The sequence below is a fragment of the Corythoichthys intestinalis genome, chromosome 6 (assembly GCF_030265065.1).
Source record: "Corythoichthys intestinalis isolate RoL2023-P3 chromosome 6, ASM3026506v1, whole genome shotgun sequence".
Lineage (NCBI taxonomy): Eukaryota > Metazoa > Chordata > Actinopteri > Syngnathiformes > Syngnathidae > Corythoichthys > Corythoichthys intestinalis.
Genome location: NC_080400.1, coordinates 25,334,921 through 25,350,104, shown reverse-complemented (window position 1 = coordinate 25,350,104; position 15,184 = coordinate 25,334,921). Strand labels below are relative to the sequence as shown.

At 40.8% G+C, this 15,184-nt stretch overlaps 1 protein-coding gene across 5 annotated transcripts in view; it reads right to left on the bottom strand.

Moving 5' to 3' along the window:
• The window catches only part of cux1b (cut-like homeobox 1b), a 166,726-nt gene extending 152,118 nt beyond the window's left edge, over window positions 1-14,608 (bottom strand). For all 5 annotated transcript variants that reach the window (XM_057839484.1, XM_057839479.1, XM_057839482.1 and 2 more), the window contains exon 1: window positions 14,467-14,608. In XM_057839484.1, coding sequence (XP_057695467.1) covers window positions 14,467-14,529 — 63 coding nt within the window. In that variant the 5' untranslated portion in view covers window positions 14,530-14,608. The remainder of the gene's footprint in view (window positions 1-14,466) is intronic.
• Between the last annotated feature and the right edge of the window lie 576 nt (window positions 14,609-15,184).

Below are 15,184 nucleotides of genomic sequence, written 5' to 3'. Positions count from 1 at the left end.
TTGTTACCTCACGATACGATACGATACAAAGCTCACAATAACGAGGATCTGACGATACGGCGATACAACGATTATCGATACATTGGTCAGGAAATCATTCTAGGGTATTCTACAAACAACTAATAAACAGAAAAACAAGCTTCTGCTGTGAATTGAAATGAGTTTATCACTAGTAGAGGTCCAATCCATTTGAACTGGGAGGGTGGCAGCAAATGAACATTTGTTCATTCGCTGCCATCCCTCCCACTTCAAATGGATTAAACATCTATGGCCTTCAGTGGCAGCCAATGCCAGGCAATGAGGTAAATTTGGGCCATTTGAGGTCATTTACCTGCTGATTTTTAGTTACTTCCTGTTAATTTGGGGGTATTTATGGGCCACTTTCTGTTTATTTTGAGTTACAGAACAGGAAGTGACCTGGGAATCACCCAAATGAATAGGCAGTGACTCAAATTCAACAGGAAATGACCAATAAAATAAAAGCAAGTGACCAGTAAATGCCCCGAAAATTGGACCGAATGACTGCGAATGCTCTGGTATCGAATGAACGAACGTTCCAAGTCTAAATGGATTGGAGTCAAGCACTGTCAATGGCAGCCTTAGAGTTAACTGAGACACTATTATGGTGGAAGATTTTAATAATAATAATAATAATAATAATACATTGTATTTCTAGAGCGCTTTTCAAGCCACACAAAGACGCTTCACAAGAGATGGAATCATAGTACCAGAAAAACAATCATAAAGAAATTAAAAGGATAATATCCATGGTATGAATGTTATGACAACAATTCAAAATTATTTAGGCTATCCTCTGCACAGCACGGGCAATTGTCCACACAACCACAGGTGGGACTTAGTCACCAATTGGTTTCTCAACAGGTCTAACTTGTAAAACATTAAAAAAAGATTGGAGCGGCGGCGTTAGCTTACCATATTTAGTTGTTCAAAACATTCCTTGTTGTCATTCTTGCTTTTCTGACTCGTTTGTCTGTCTTTTAGACATGTTGAAACATTTTGATAGCAACTTGTTGGTTACTTTTTTTTTTTTTTTTTTTAAACATTGACACCTTTTTTAAACGATATCTCAATTCTTGGCAGGTGCATATCGATAACCTTTTGGGATACAATGTATCACTATAGACCCTACCCACGTGACGTCACAACTCCTTCCTCCTGACTGGTGCCGCCCAATTGTCCGTCAACACATCATGTTTACCTGTCACGGCTACGTACATTCCTCCTATTTACGACGTGTTTTTCTGCTCGTTAACATTAATGATCAAAATGGTGAAGGCGTGTGTGGCGGTCGGTTGCAATAACAGAGAAGATAGACGGAGAAGACGGAGAGACTTGAAGTTCTACCGGATTCCGAGAGACCCGGAGAGAAGAGAGCGAGATGGGCTGCTGCAATTCGACGAGAAAACTGGGCTCCAAACGATTGCCACAGATTATGTAGTAGTCATTTTATATCTGGTAAGATGCATTTAATATATATTTAGAGGGTTTTGGGCTGACAACCACAGTTAAGATCATTGCTAGGCTAATCGCCGACAACATACACATATGTATGTAGTGAGAGTGCTATCGCTAAACCATATAAACATTAAAAGCCCTAACTCCATTGACAAACGACATGAAATACATTAGACTTGACAGTGGATGTTACCAATAACAAAAGATTTTGAATTGAAAACTTCGTAACTCACCTTTCAAAGCACAAGATAGATTCCTGCCGAATTTTCGTGGACGAGGCCCTGTTTCACCCAACCAGCAACGAAGTATTTATAAGCCTCCAAGCTCTTAAAGTTTTTCAAACTTTCGTGAGAATAGGCTGATTTTGTGTGGACAAGATAGTTGTACAGTTCAGGGTAGCTAGCAGATGTCAGGCAAATACGGCGGAGACAGCGGGTCGAAAAACATCGATTTAGGCATCAAATATGGATCTGGCGAATGGATAAACTGAAGCTTTTCCACATAACGCCTTTTATGCAACGCATCAAGTGAGTTTACGGCATCCGAAAGCACCGGGTCTTCCATGAAATGCATTATAAATTGCTCGATCAATTGAGACCATTGATAATACAGACACAAAATGACAGACAAGGGGGCGGAACCATACAGCGAGCACGTGATTTTGTGACGTCGGTGGGTAGGGTCTATATGTCACCATTTCGATATTTTGTCACACCCTTGTGCCTAATGTGCTCCAATACTGCAGGTATCATACATTTATTTTGAACACTGGAAAAACTCACAGTTTACAAACTTACAATTTAGACTAACTTAAAACTTAACTGGAACTTAAGTTTTTTGAGTGAAAGCTGTGAATTTGTTGGGGTTTTTTCTAGTCACATTTGAGATGAATTGCTCTTTACCTAAAATATATATATATATATATGTCTTATCCGATTACTCGATTAATCGATAGACTTTTTAGTCAAACACTCGATTACTAAAACATTCGATAGCTGCAGCTCTAATGTGTACTGCGTGACTTAATTTCACAAAATACCAATAAACTTGCAATCCTGCCCAGCGCTAGCTCTGGAACGTCACTCCTGGTCTGTTTCTTTCTCTATTAATTACTATATTTGGCCTGAGTAGTATGGAAGCATGTCTTTTCCAGTAGAAAAACAAATTATGTTGAAGTACAACAATGTTCTCCAAGATTAATTCAACAACATTTGGAACAGATGAAGGCTTCATGATTAAAAGTGGAACATCTTCAACAACCAAGAAGAGTCATATTGACTTGATTGCGGTGAACCTCATTTTCAGACACACATGGCAAACATCCACTGCCTTCCACAATGATCCCTAGAATTAGTGTCTGGTCAGTAATGGCTGTGACGTCTCTATTGAGATAGCAGCAGAATAATGGCCAATTCTACCAAGACTACCAGTGAAATTCTATTCTGGGCACCTCTGAGAGGGTCTGTAAATGATACACAATGATTGAAATTGAATCTCTTGTTGCTATTTGCAGGGTGCAAGTTCAATTTACAAATTGCTATGTGGCAATAAACAATGAGACAACACCCACCTATGGTTAAACTTGAGCAGTAAAACATTTTAAGGAAAAATACACCGCCAATATTGCACAACAATTAATGCATGCACATCACAACAGGACGCAAACACCTCTGAGTTCAAACTGCCATCAAACATTATGTCACCACCTAAAAGATATTTTAGGAGAATATACAGGTGAAGTAGTAGCGTAAACATTTAGTTCAAACCCTTATCATGAACAATGTCCCAAAAGACATCTTATTGCACAAGACCATCCTCCAAATGATGAACTAATTTAAAATTTTAAAAAAGGCCTCAAAAGGCAAAGAACTACAATTCTTAATGAAGATTATTTCATTAATATTCTGTTTGCGGCACACTTTAATCACCATCAAGTCCATCTGTTTCTCCAATTCTGCTCTGAGCTGTTATTATCTGTACTAATATGGCGCTGGTCAAATTTTCCACAGTGCAGTGCGAAATGTGCTCGACAGCATTATTACATGATGACTGGATTTATTTTTTTGTTTGTCAAATTAACTTTAACTAGGCGTAGTTGACACACCCCTCTGCAGCAGGACGGTAAAAGAAAACCGCAAAGTAGAGACCTAGGTGAATACAACTTAGAACCCCCGAGATACGAGAAGTCTTTTGGTCTTTCGTTCTTCTCACTGGAGTACAGTAAATGCTCTATCAAAAGTTGAGACCAAAGTGTAGTGGCAGACACCAAAGACCTGCCATGCACTCGCCCAACTCTCTGACTCATGCTTAGTCGCCAACACCCACCAAGCACACAGTGCGAGCTCAGTCCCTATGCCAGGTTTTGTCACTGGGCAAAGGGCTGCTTGGCTACAGTCAAAGCATGACGTGATGGCCCCCCCGCCCCTCCCACCCACTCTTCAGTGCTCCCCCAGCCTGTGCAGCAACAGTAGGGGTAAAAATATCCCGACCAGTGCCTTCAGACAACCAGCTCATAAATTAACACTAAAAATCCTGCAGACAACAACAACAGCAGCAGGCCGGTCGCTGAGAGATTTAAACCGCTCGGGTTGCCGCCGACCGCCGCACCGGGATCATCTTACCGAAGCCTTGACTAAATTTACCCGACGCAAGCTGGAGAATAAGAATGAACTCCAGATCACTTTGCAGCAAAGTTACGACAGAGCGGCCCACAAATACAGAAAAACGCTCAGCAGACCTGAACTCCAAGGCCAAAAAAATGAATTTAAACCTTGAATCATAAGTTTTATATCTTGAATCATAAGTCGAGTTTTTACGAGGCGTACTGTATCACAAAATTTCCTTGACTGTCGACAAATGAAAAGGAATAGGATAAACAATCGCTGAATGGTTTGAAGAGATTCAGTTATAAAATATATTTATAATTTTTGTGTATTCTACAGATTATCCAATTGATTAATCCCGTAACAGGATAAAAATTGATTTTGCATTAGTGCCTGTGAGATTTAGGTACTATTTTTGTCCACACACTCAACACTCTCCCGTTCTACTGTACTACTATCGGTGAGTGTGTAGCAATAAGGAGTTAGCAGAAAATAAGAAACTGATTTATGTGTTAACTTTCTAGGAGTGGGAACCCCTTGGTACCTCACGATACTATACGATTAACAATACAAAGCTCACGATAACAATGCTCTCATGATATGGCGATACGACGATTATCGATACACTGGTCAGGAAATCATTCTAGAATATTCTACAAACAACTAATAAACAGCAAAAAACAAGTTATTTTCACCCTTCTGATATGAATTGGAATTAATGGTGGCCAATGGCAACCAATGAATTTAATGTGGGCGCATTTCAGGCCATTTGCTGTTGATTTTTAGTCAGTTTGGGCATTTATGGGTCACTTCCGGTTTATTTTGGGTTACAGAACCAAAAATGACCCAAGAATCTTCCTAAATGAATAGCCAGTGACTCAAACTCAAATAGAAAGTGACCTGTGAATGCCCTAAAATGAACAAAAAGTGAACTGTAAGCGACCCAACGATATATTAATTCTTGGCAGGAGCATATCGATAACCTTTTGGGACACAAAGTATCACGATGTATCACCATTTTGAAATTTTGTTACACTCTGATTACTTCCTATAACGTTTTTTCGATAATGTACCAGCGACTGCATCCATCTTTGACCCTTGAAATATTTCAACTAATGGCTGCAGGCAACATTGGACCTTGTATTGTGTTCAGGTATGTTTGGGTTTCTGTTTGCAAAAATTAAAGGTACTTTTTACATCCCCACCAAATTTGAAAATGGCTCAATTTTGACCTTAAAGCAATACAAGGGTTTTAAAATAGCCTTTGCTGGCTTTAGTTAGCAATCATGGAACATGTTCGACTTCCTTCTGTGCAAAATGATCTAGTGCTGAAAGTAAAGACTTGGTTGTTTTTGATGAATAATTAAACTGTTATTCTTTCAATTAGTCACTGAATAATAATCATAATTGTCGTGGATTAATCAATTACTGCACCTTTGAAAAAATCCCAAACTTCGGACTTACATTTTCCTCCTAGATCAATTCTATTTCTATTCATTCAACAAGTCCTTTATGCAAAGCTTCAAGGCGAAGATTTGGCTTAGACCCTTATTTTGTAATAGAATTGTTCGAATTAGTTGATTAATCATTGAACCCCCTGTCTTGTACACCTGTTAAAATACTGTACTTAAGTCTAAAGCCCCTTTCACATACACCTGAACACCATTTAAATTGGGGAGCCCTTATATGTGGAAGCAATTTCCCAGGTCGACTGACACGGAGCGAGTCGTGTCTTAGTATAATCTCCGGGACTTTCCCGGGAAGCGGTGTGTGTGAAAGCAGACGTTAAATTCACGGGTCACAGCACGATTGCTGATGACGTAAATATCATGGTGGGGCCGATCGTAACCTCCTCTTTCTTCGCAGTAAGACGAAAAGCGGTAAACAAACATTGCAATTATCAAAATAGCAAGCTGGAATTAGCTAAACTAAACTGAAAACATAACAAAATTAAATTGCTACTTGATCATAGAGCCGAAAGAAGAGTCCATCGTCCATCTTTGGAAATGTGTGGTTATTTTGTTGTCGACGTTAGGGTCCACAACTGCGGAAACAAGGTTGTACCTCAAAACAGAAAACAACGGAGGGATACGTCCAAGGGTGTATTAAATACAAACAAAAATACACGCAGGTAATTAAAACAGCCTAATACAATTGTCTGGGATAAAAGAAAAATTCATCTAACAACTACAAATACACGCAATGGCGGAAAATACCAGCATCACATAGGGGATTTCAAAACAAGGGCGGCTGACGAACAAGCTAGCAAATGCACGAAATTCGAGAGTACAACGTGTCCAATGGCGTCCAGCAAGTTAATATATCAGCACTGTTCTCTTGGATCACCTGGGCTTAAATACACATACTTGTCAACCCGACGCCATTGGCAATCTTACAAATAGTGACATATGCCCTTACAAATTGGTGACTAATCTTACAACGTTGTAAATAGCGTGCAATATGAAACAAAAATAAAACTCAATTTTTTAAATAATATGAATTTATTGGTATTATTGTTATATATATACTGACGCAATCAAAGAACAATCATTATCTTCAGCTACATCATGATTACTAAAATTTAACAGGTACTTTTGTTATAACTGTATGTAGCACATTTAGCAATTTCTATCATGTCTTGATGGCTGCACTTCATGGCACTTCAGCTCGCAATTCAGTTTGACTTGAAGGTAGTTCGTTAGTGTGTCCAATTATAAATTAAAAAGGTCAATTGATAAAATTAACTTACCGATGCAATCTTTGAGTCATGGAACATTTCTTTTGCTAATTCTGAGAAGTGATCAGCAATAGTTGCGGGCAAGTTGTGTTCGGCAACAAATTGGCAGAATGAAATCTCCACTTTCGTCACTTTTGATTCTGCGGACTTCATCTTTATGACCAGTGTTGTTAATCTTACTTTAAAAAAGTAATTCATTAGTTACAAATTACTTCTCCCAAAAAGTAATTGAGTTGGGAACTCAGTTACCTGAAGGTATGAGTAATTAGTTAATTGGGAAAGTAACTGGTGTTACCTTTCATGTTTTTTTTTTCATTAAAAAAAAAAAAAAAAAAAACATAGTAACCTTTGCTATGTTTGGAAATCGTTTAATGTTGTGAATCAACTGTTAAAGTTGTTAAAATTGCTACTGGTTTCGCATTAGTTCCCTTCTGTCTACTTTCGACATGTTAAAGTTTTAAACTGTTTCATCATTTAAAGACAGATTCAAGTCAAGATTTTGCCGATTTAGGGGTATTTTGGATAAAATGTTACTTAAGTTCGCTAAGAAGGTTCACTACAACAGAACCTTTCTGAGAAGTCTACTGCTTCAAAATGGCGGCTGTTTATCAACGCCGCCGTCTGCCATTTCGCATGTAGTTCTATAAGCATTTGATATCTAGGCGTAGATTGTCGGCTGTCGGCTGCAATCAGGAAATATTGGAGCCGCCTAGCATCGCGTTAGCTACAGTGTCACAACACTCTTCTCTCTCAGTGTCTCTGACTTTTCTCGCGTCATTCAACCAATGTAGCAACGCATTGTAATGCACATTGTCTCGTTGCCGAAATGGTGACAAAATCCGAACGGAGAAAAAAAACGTAATGCACGAAAAACGTACAGATTTTGAACGTACAGCTTACACATTTAAAAATCAGTGCTCACTTGTACAAATTACACCGAAACCGTATAACTTGACAGGTATGAATACAGTCTTGATGAGCTTAAATGCGCAGGTAAGACGTCAGGAACGCTCCCACAACCTGCTCTGTAACAAAACATGATCTGACCAACAGAATGTGAGACCCGATGCCGACCAAAAATGACGTAATGTCCTGGTTATAAAATCACGCCAGCAGCCCTCCCCGCACAGAGAGTGCTGAGTGGGCAACACAGGAAAAGTCTGTGAAAGTGTCCAACCCACCTCATTCCCGGGATATCTCTCCATGCATGAAAGCAATGAGGCGAATAAATCCCGCATCACCTTACTTAGGAACGTACCAGGATATGTGTGTGAAAGGTGCATAAGTGGATGTAGTTCAACTTCTTGTAGGTAGCTAGCTGCATCACTAGCTTTGTGGCCGGTTAAGAATAAAACAGCCAACAATAAGAAGTCATCCATCCATTGAGCAAAAATGTCCCTGGTCTCACAATCTTAACAAAAGTAAAGGCCATGCCAATTTGTGTAGACTTCTTCTTTCGCTCAAATCCCCACAAATAATGAAATAAATCCTAATCCTGCTAATGAACAGATGCTTACGGAGGTAAAAAAGTTCCAGACTAGGGAGGAAAGATGAAGGCCATTAGGCCTAATAAATGGCACGCAACTAAAGTTGTGTTTCCAATTTTCCAAGGTTACGCAGAAAAATCTGAAGCATACTGACGTCTCATATCTTATTAAGGCTTGCCAATAACGAAGCACAATCTCCCATTGCTACCAAGTAAAGACACAATGTTCCCAGCAAACTGCTTGACTGGGTCAAATTAAAAAGGAGGAGGGGGAAAAAACAACAATAGGAGAGAAGACTGATGAGCTCCTCTAAAGAAACTCCACTCTGTAATGGACGGACAGGGATTAGCCGTTAAAACCTCCTCCATCTGTAATTCACAGTCATCCTGCCGTCATCTCTGAATCACTGATCCATTTTGCAAGTGTGCGAGACCTTGCTAAAAGCATCGCTGTTGCACCCATTTGTGTTTCAAGTGGTGGAGGGGAGGGGGAATGAAGGAAGGGGGTAAAATAAAAGAAGGGAAAAAAACGCAAGCCGAGAAGACAAGTTAACAGCTCGCAACGCTGTTTCAAAGCACTCTCTGTCCTGTAACAACCACCTAGCTGGTTCCTCACGCGGGGGGAATGGGACACGCTGATCAAATAAGATTTTAATGAACATCAGCAGCTGGAGCCTGAGGAATAGACTGTGATGGCTTAAAGCGACTGACATCTAGGTTGGCTTGGATTTTCATCATCAAAAGACAACACAAACCAAAATTGTGCGTTAAAACAAAACGGGAAGAAAGCGTGTGTGTGCGTGACATTCAATATAACAGTAATTTTGCAGTAGTCCAATTATAACTTTTAAAGTTGCTTTCAAGATTTTCATAACACATCACTAACAAATGTTTTGAGCAACAAAAACTTCCCTCTCGCTTTAACATTTGCAAATTAACTTGTTTTGAATGTCTGTGCGTGAGTGATGACATGTTAATGTTCATGTTAATCATGTTCTGTGATCATGTCCCTCTTAGCATTTATTGATGTGAACAATGTAAACAACATTTTCAAAAAGCTCCAAATGCAATTATATTTGACTATGAAATTGTCATAATTATGTTTAATGGCTAAATCTGCATTCCATTTGTTTCAGTGGAAATACTGTATATATTTTTCATCAGCTAAAAAACAACTTTGTCTTAATGTGGGTTTTGAAAAAGTGTCTGAAGTGAAATTATCGTAAATTTGGAGTTCCTAAAAATCTGACTATGAAAAACATATTTTTATTAGTTTTTAAACTACACTTATAGGCTGCCCGACAGAGACAGACATCCAATTCATTCTACGTTAGATGACTAGCAACAATCATTCACGATGAGATTTCTATTGAACATTCCAATTCTACTGAATTCCAGAGTGCCGGGAAGTTGCTAACATTCTACTTACAAGTTCTGAGGCAGACCTCAAAGCGTTCCAGTTAAAAGTGACCAACAAATATGCGGCTGGTCTGAATAAGCATGTCATTTAGCTATACATTACAGTCGATTATGTTGAAAACCACTAAATATGTTGGCTATTTACACACCTAGAAAAATATTTCACGAAGAGTTTATCAGGACATTTGTCGAGGATGCAACCTGAGTAGGGATGGGAATTGATAGGATTTTTACGATTCCGATTCATTATCGATATTGCTTAACGATTCGATTCTTTATCGATTCTCTTATCGATTCTAATTTGGGGAAAAAGAAGAACAAACGTTTTGATTGGCATCGAGTTTGTTTAATCAGAAGTCACAACCTTACAAACTCACAACGAGATCAAAAGAGGCCCAAAGCCTCAATGTTAACTGTGGCAATAAGTGGCAAATACACAAGAATGTGTAACATTTTACTGAAACATTTATCTAATAGAAATAAAAAATATTGGTATATGTTGGCAGATAGGTTGTTGTTCTGCCTTTGGCAATATGTGTTAACGCAGGGGTCCCCAAACTTTTTCCTGTGAGGGCCACATAACCTTTCCCTTCTCTGAAGAGGGGCCGGGGTCAGTTTGTAACAGAAAAAGTGTGACGATTGCAGAAGTGCATAAAAGTAAAAAATTATTGTTTTTCAGAAAGCCACAATCAAATAACCCTTTCTGGATTCTTCACGGAATGAAAGTAAATAAAATAAACATAATATAATATAATAATAATAATTAATAATAAAAACACTATTAATTAAATAGATAATAACCAAATAACCCTCTCTGAATTCTTTAAAGAAAAGGCCAGGAAATAAATACGATTGAGAAAAAAAAAAATTTCAAAATGGCCGGACCAAATGTGGAGGCGGGCAGTATTTGGGCCGCGGGCCGCAGTTTGGGGACTGTTGAGTTAACGTGTATTATTTACCATTACATTGAAATGCCTGCCTTTTAGTTTTTGTGGCGCTTACATGCTCAAGTGGGGGCGCCCTTGCGCTTCCTCACGCGAAGAAGAACGCGCTCACATGGAGAAGAGCGCGCTTACACCCGAAGAAGAAATGCCGCATCCAAGCGAGTTAGTGAGAGAGGGAAACACTTCTACGAGCCTACGTTCTTTGGTAATGTTAATATCTACAGAGGCAACACCTGTATGTATCATCTTTTGTGTTGTTGTTGTTGTGTTTCCACTCGCGATCGGACACTTAAATCCAGTTGTGTAGTGGTTTGAACGATGTGCTAATGCTAGCGAACGAATGCTAACCATTTGTTATTACTGTTATTAGCAGCTAATCATCGCTGATTTACATTGATGCAAACCTGTTTGTTATTGGGGACGAAATTGATTTGTTTCATTTCTATTCTTAGTTTCACTCTTCAAGTGATGGTTGAATAAAGTCAGCAAATTATACCAACGTCTTCTGCATCGTCATTTGGGAGTTTAGCTAGCTGTATAGCCAGGACTGAGCCTTAGCCTCTCTGAGGACAGCGCAGTCGTATTTCCTCCCGATGCAGTTATCTCCACCTTGCAATGACTGCAAGTCGCTTTGTTGTAATTTTTCCTCTTGAAGTGAAGACACACTTTCGAGCGTTTGAACCTACGTGCTGTCATTGTTATGTTTATGGCTGCAATGCTCGTGCTTACCCGTCGTAACCTTTCATTTTCACACTCTTTCCTGGTGAAGTGGAGTCCAACTTTGGAGCGAGTGGTTCTGGGCGCCATGCTAGTTTGATGCGTCTGGACAACAAGACACGTCACGACGCAATACGCGTCTTTAGGAATCGTTAAAGGGATCGTTAAGGCTTTTTCATTGTGATATCGAGGCCTCGAAACACTCGGAACCAGTTCCGAAATGGAATCGGATTTCGATTCCCATCCCTAAACCTGAGTGTAAAGTTTTCTAGAATGCATAGTTGATTTACGACAGTCCTTAAATACAACTTCAGGTTTCTCCCAGTGCTTTAAAAGCCAGCAGGACCGCCAGGCTTTTCATGCCCCCTGCAAGGCTAATTTTTTTTTTTTTTTTAAAGAGGTCTAGTGATACGGTTGAAAGCAACATTTTAGGTCGATATGTGAGAAAACCAGCTCTCTTCTATTGCATTGTGTTTTTATTTGTTTGTTAAAACTATTTCAAGACTAAACCTTTTTGTCAGACTGTTGTTAATAAATGGTTTATAACAACACAATTGTCAAACATTAATAATTCCAGTTGGGTTTTTTTTTTTTTCAATTTTTTTTTTTTTCCCCATAAACAGGGTGGGCCATCGGTGGGCTTCTCTACCACAAGGTTCTGCCCGTTTTCTGAGGGAAACGCTGCATTTATTGTAATTACAGCTTTACTACAGTTAGCATTGGTTAGTGTGACTCCAACATGTTTGGACATGCGTTCAAATTCAGGCTAGGTCTCTGCCACTATAGAAACAAAACTTGTCATTGTGTTGAGATCTCAACAACATCATGACATCAACTCATTGGCTCCTACTGATGGCAATAGACATCCAATGTGTTTGAATTGGGAGGGCTGGCAGTGAATGATCGCTACCTGCCCTCCCAATTCAAATGGATTGGATGTCTATTGCTGTCAACAGTACAATGAGGATGCCTTGCAGCTGATAGTTTTGCTGAAAGAGTCTAACTTTACATTGTGTTCTGTCAGTGACGTCAAAGAACTTCAACATTCCTATGCATTTTTTCCTAGTCATAGAATTGACTTTTCCCACTTCCCGAAACAAAGTCTAATCCGCTACAATGTTCAGGAAAATGAATCCGAATGAGGACTTTCTCTGAGGGCTTTCCTCCTGGTGCCTCTTGGTGGGAGTGGGAGTAAATAAGATGTCATCAATAATAGACATTGAATGTTCTGAGGAGTTCTGCGCATACACACTCACACACCAGTCCTGACTGATTCCTATCCCGCAGACAGGCCTGCCAAGCGCCAGCCTTTTTGCACACGCTCAGATTCACTGTCCTGACTAATCGCTTGTGATAGGGGCCTTTGCCATAATTACCCAGGGCCTTATCACAAACTTATGCGATGCATTTTTCATGTCCTGGCTGCTGGCGCTGCCTTCACTGTCCATGCTGGCAGTCCATCTAGAGGGGAGGGGGAGAAGGACTGATCCCGCACAAATTCACACAGCAGTTCAAACAGGGAGAAATGGGTGAGAGCGGGGTGAAGGGCCAGTGAGGAGAGAGGGGAGGAAAAAATACAAATGGAGGAGGAAGGGGGGTGGCAGTGAGAGATTGGAGGGCGAACAGGAAGGGGGAGGGAGCCAGATAGCGAGCCACATTTTTTTACATAATGCATGAACAAGGGGGCAGGGGTAGGATCAAATAAATACGAGAAGTAGAGCCTTGATGATGTGGCACAAGTGCAACACAAAGCCAGCCGGGAAGACTTGTTCACAGTTCTTTTGTCTGCGCTTGTCGTGACCCAAATTAACACATGCACTGCCAACCCAGAGTATGTGTTCTAGTTGTTAATAAAAGTAGAATGTTGCTAATAAAAAATCAAAACCTATTGACAGCAATTGTCGTCCAATGTCTGTTGATTTGGGGAGGCTAGTAGTCAACCAGGTTTGGACGTCTAATACCGCCAATGGCAGCCAAAAAGTTCAAGTTCCATCCCGTGCAAATGTGACGAAAAAACAGCGTTTAGCCTAGATCACGTCATGTAAATAGACTTCTAATAGTCATCAAGTTGAAGTACAGCTCGGGCACGTTCACGTTAAATGCCTCAAGGAGGGGATGAAGAGGAGGGGGCACAGACTCACACTCAAATACACACATACAACAGTGCCATTGTCTTGGTGTCTTGTGATAGGTCAAACCGGCTGGAATATACACACAGACCGCCGTTCACACGCACAAACGCAGCCCGATGTTCGGCCCCGGTTCCGCTGGTGCGCGCGCGCGCACGCAATGTTTCAGGAGTTCACCCCCTCCCTCAAAAAAATTCAACAAGGTCACGCTCCTCCTCGTTCATACTAAACCGTGTATTTAAATAACGCTAAACTGTACGCGTGGTTAAGTTACGGAAAACAACACCAGCGTGTTCATTATCGCTTAAAAAAAATACAGTCGAGCAAACCGCCACTTGGCGTCAAACTGCCTCCGAACCGCTAGCAGACCAGCTCGCTAACATGTCAAGTAAACTTGCTCATTTGCTCGGAAATAGCTCAAAAGGGCTTCGTTGTTGTGTGGCGTCCACATCGGGTGTCCTCACAGCGCCACCGTCTACGAGTGGTGTTTATGCCCCCACCCGCCCCCCTCCCAGCCGAGCCGAGGTAGCCAGCTCGCGGCTAAAGCGTTGGGCTAACTACGGCTACTAAAAGTTGAACAACACGCGACGAAAAAGGTGGCGAAGGCGAAATAGCTTCCCCGTACGAGCCGACGTCGTTCGCTGGTAGTAGCCTGGGGGTATTACAGAGGGGGGGCTTTGTTATTTCACTGCGTCCCGGCGGCGTTGCCCCCGCCGGTACCCGGTCGCATTGGTCCGATCGATGTAAAATTGAACAAAGAGGATCAATTTCTGATCAGCGAGAGGAGCCACTTTCATCAATGCGAGGGGGAGCTCTCCGGGCTCTTTCCCCCTCCGTAAACGGGCGAACGAAAGCGGCGGCGGAACAAAAACACGCATTAAAGCCACCAGGGAGAGAAGCCGGAGCCCCGCGCGGACTCGCGGCCCGAGGGAGCCGAGAAAGAGCAGCCACTGACCTGTAGTTGTTGTAAGTCAAAGCGCTTCCAATATTGAAACATCGATCCTGCATTGGCCGCCATCTTGAGACATATTGAGACAGGAATGAGATGCTGATAGAGCGCGCGGGGGTTGGAGTTCAGTGGAGGGGAGCGGACGCTTGAAACACCCGGACTGGATCTTTATCTCCTCTCGCCTGGATTACAGCTGGCGGTGGAACGGAGTCACCCAGCCAGGGTGTCGCTTTAATAACGCGTTATAATTGCTTAAATAGCATTTTATTAATACGCGGAATTCACAGGTAAATGCCATACACCATTAACCCTTTATAAGGCAAGTGACTAATTTTGGTAATTAAAAAAATACCTTAAAGGGAAAGACAACACCTCTATCATATCCATCCCAGTGGAAATAAGTGTGTTTAATTAATTGAAGAAACACAGAATTTCACTTTTATGATGTGTAATAGTGGGGGGAAATCTAAATAAAATACAGTATTTCTAGGAAGTGGGCAGATATTTTATCAATGCAGGTAAAATTTTAGCCAATCACATATGAGTATCCCAAAATACCCCGCCCTTCCTCGTTATGTCATAAATATCCACCTGTGCTCAGTCTAGTAAGTGTATATGCGCATGGATATACAATATATGAGATCACAAAATGAGTGAACCCCTGTGTAATTTTTTTTTGCTGAAATATTTTCTCTATTGTTTGAGGTTGAAGAAATTCGCAATT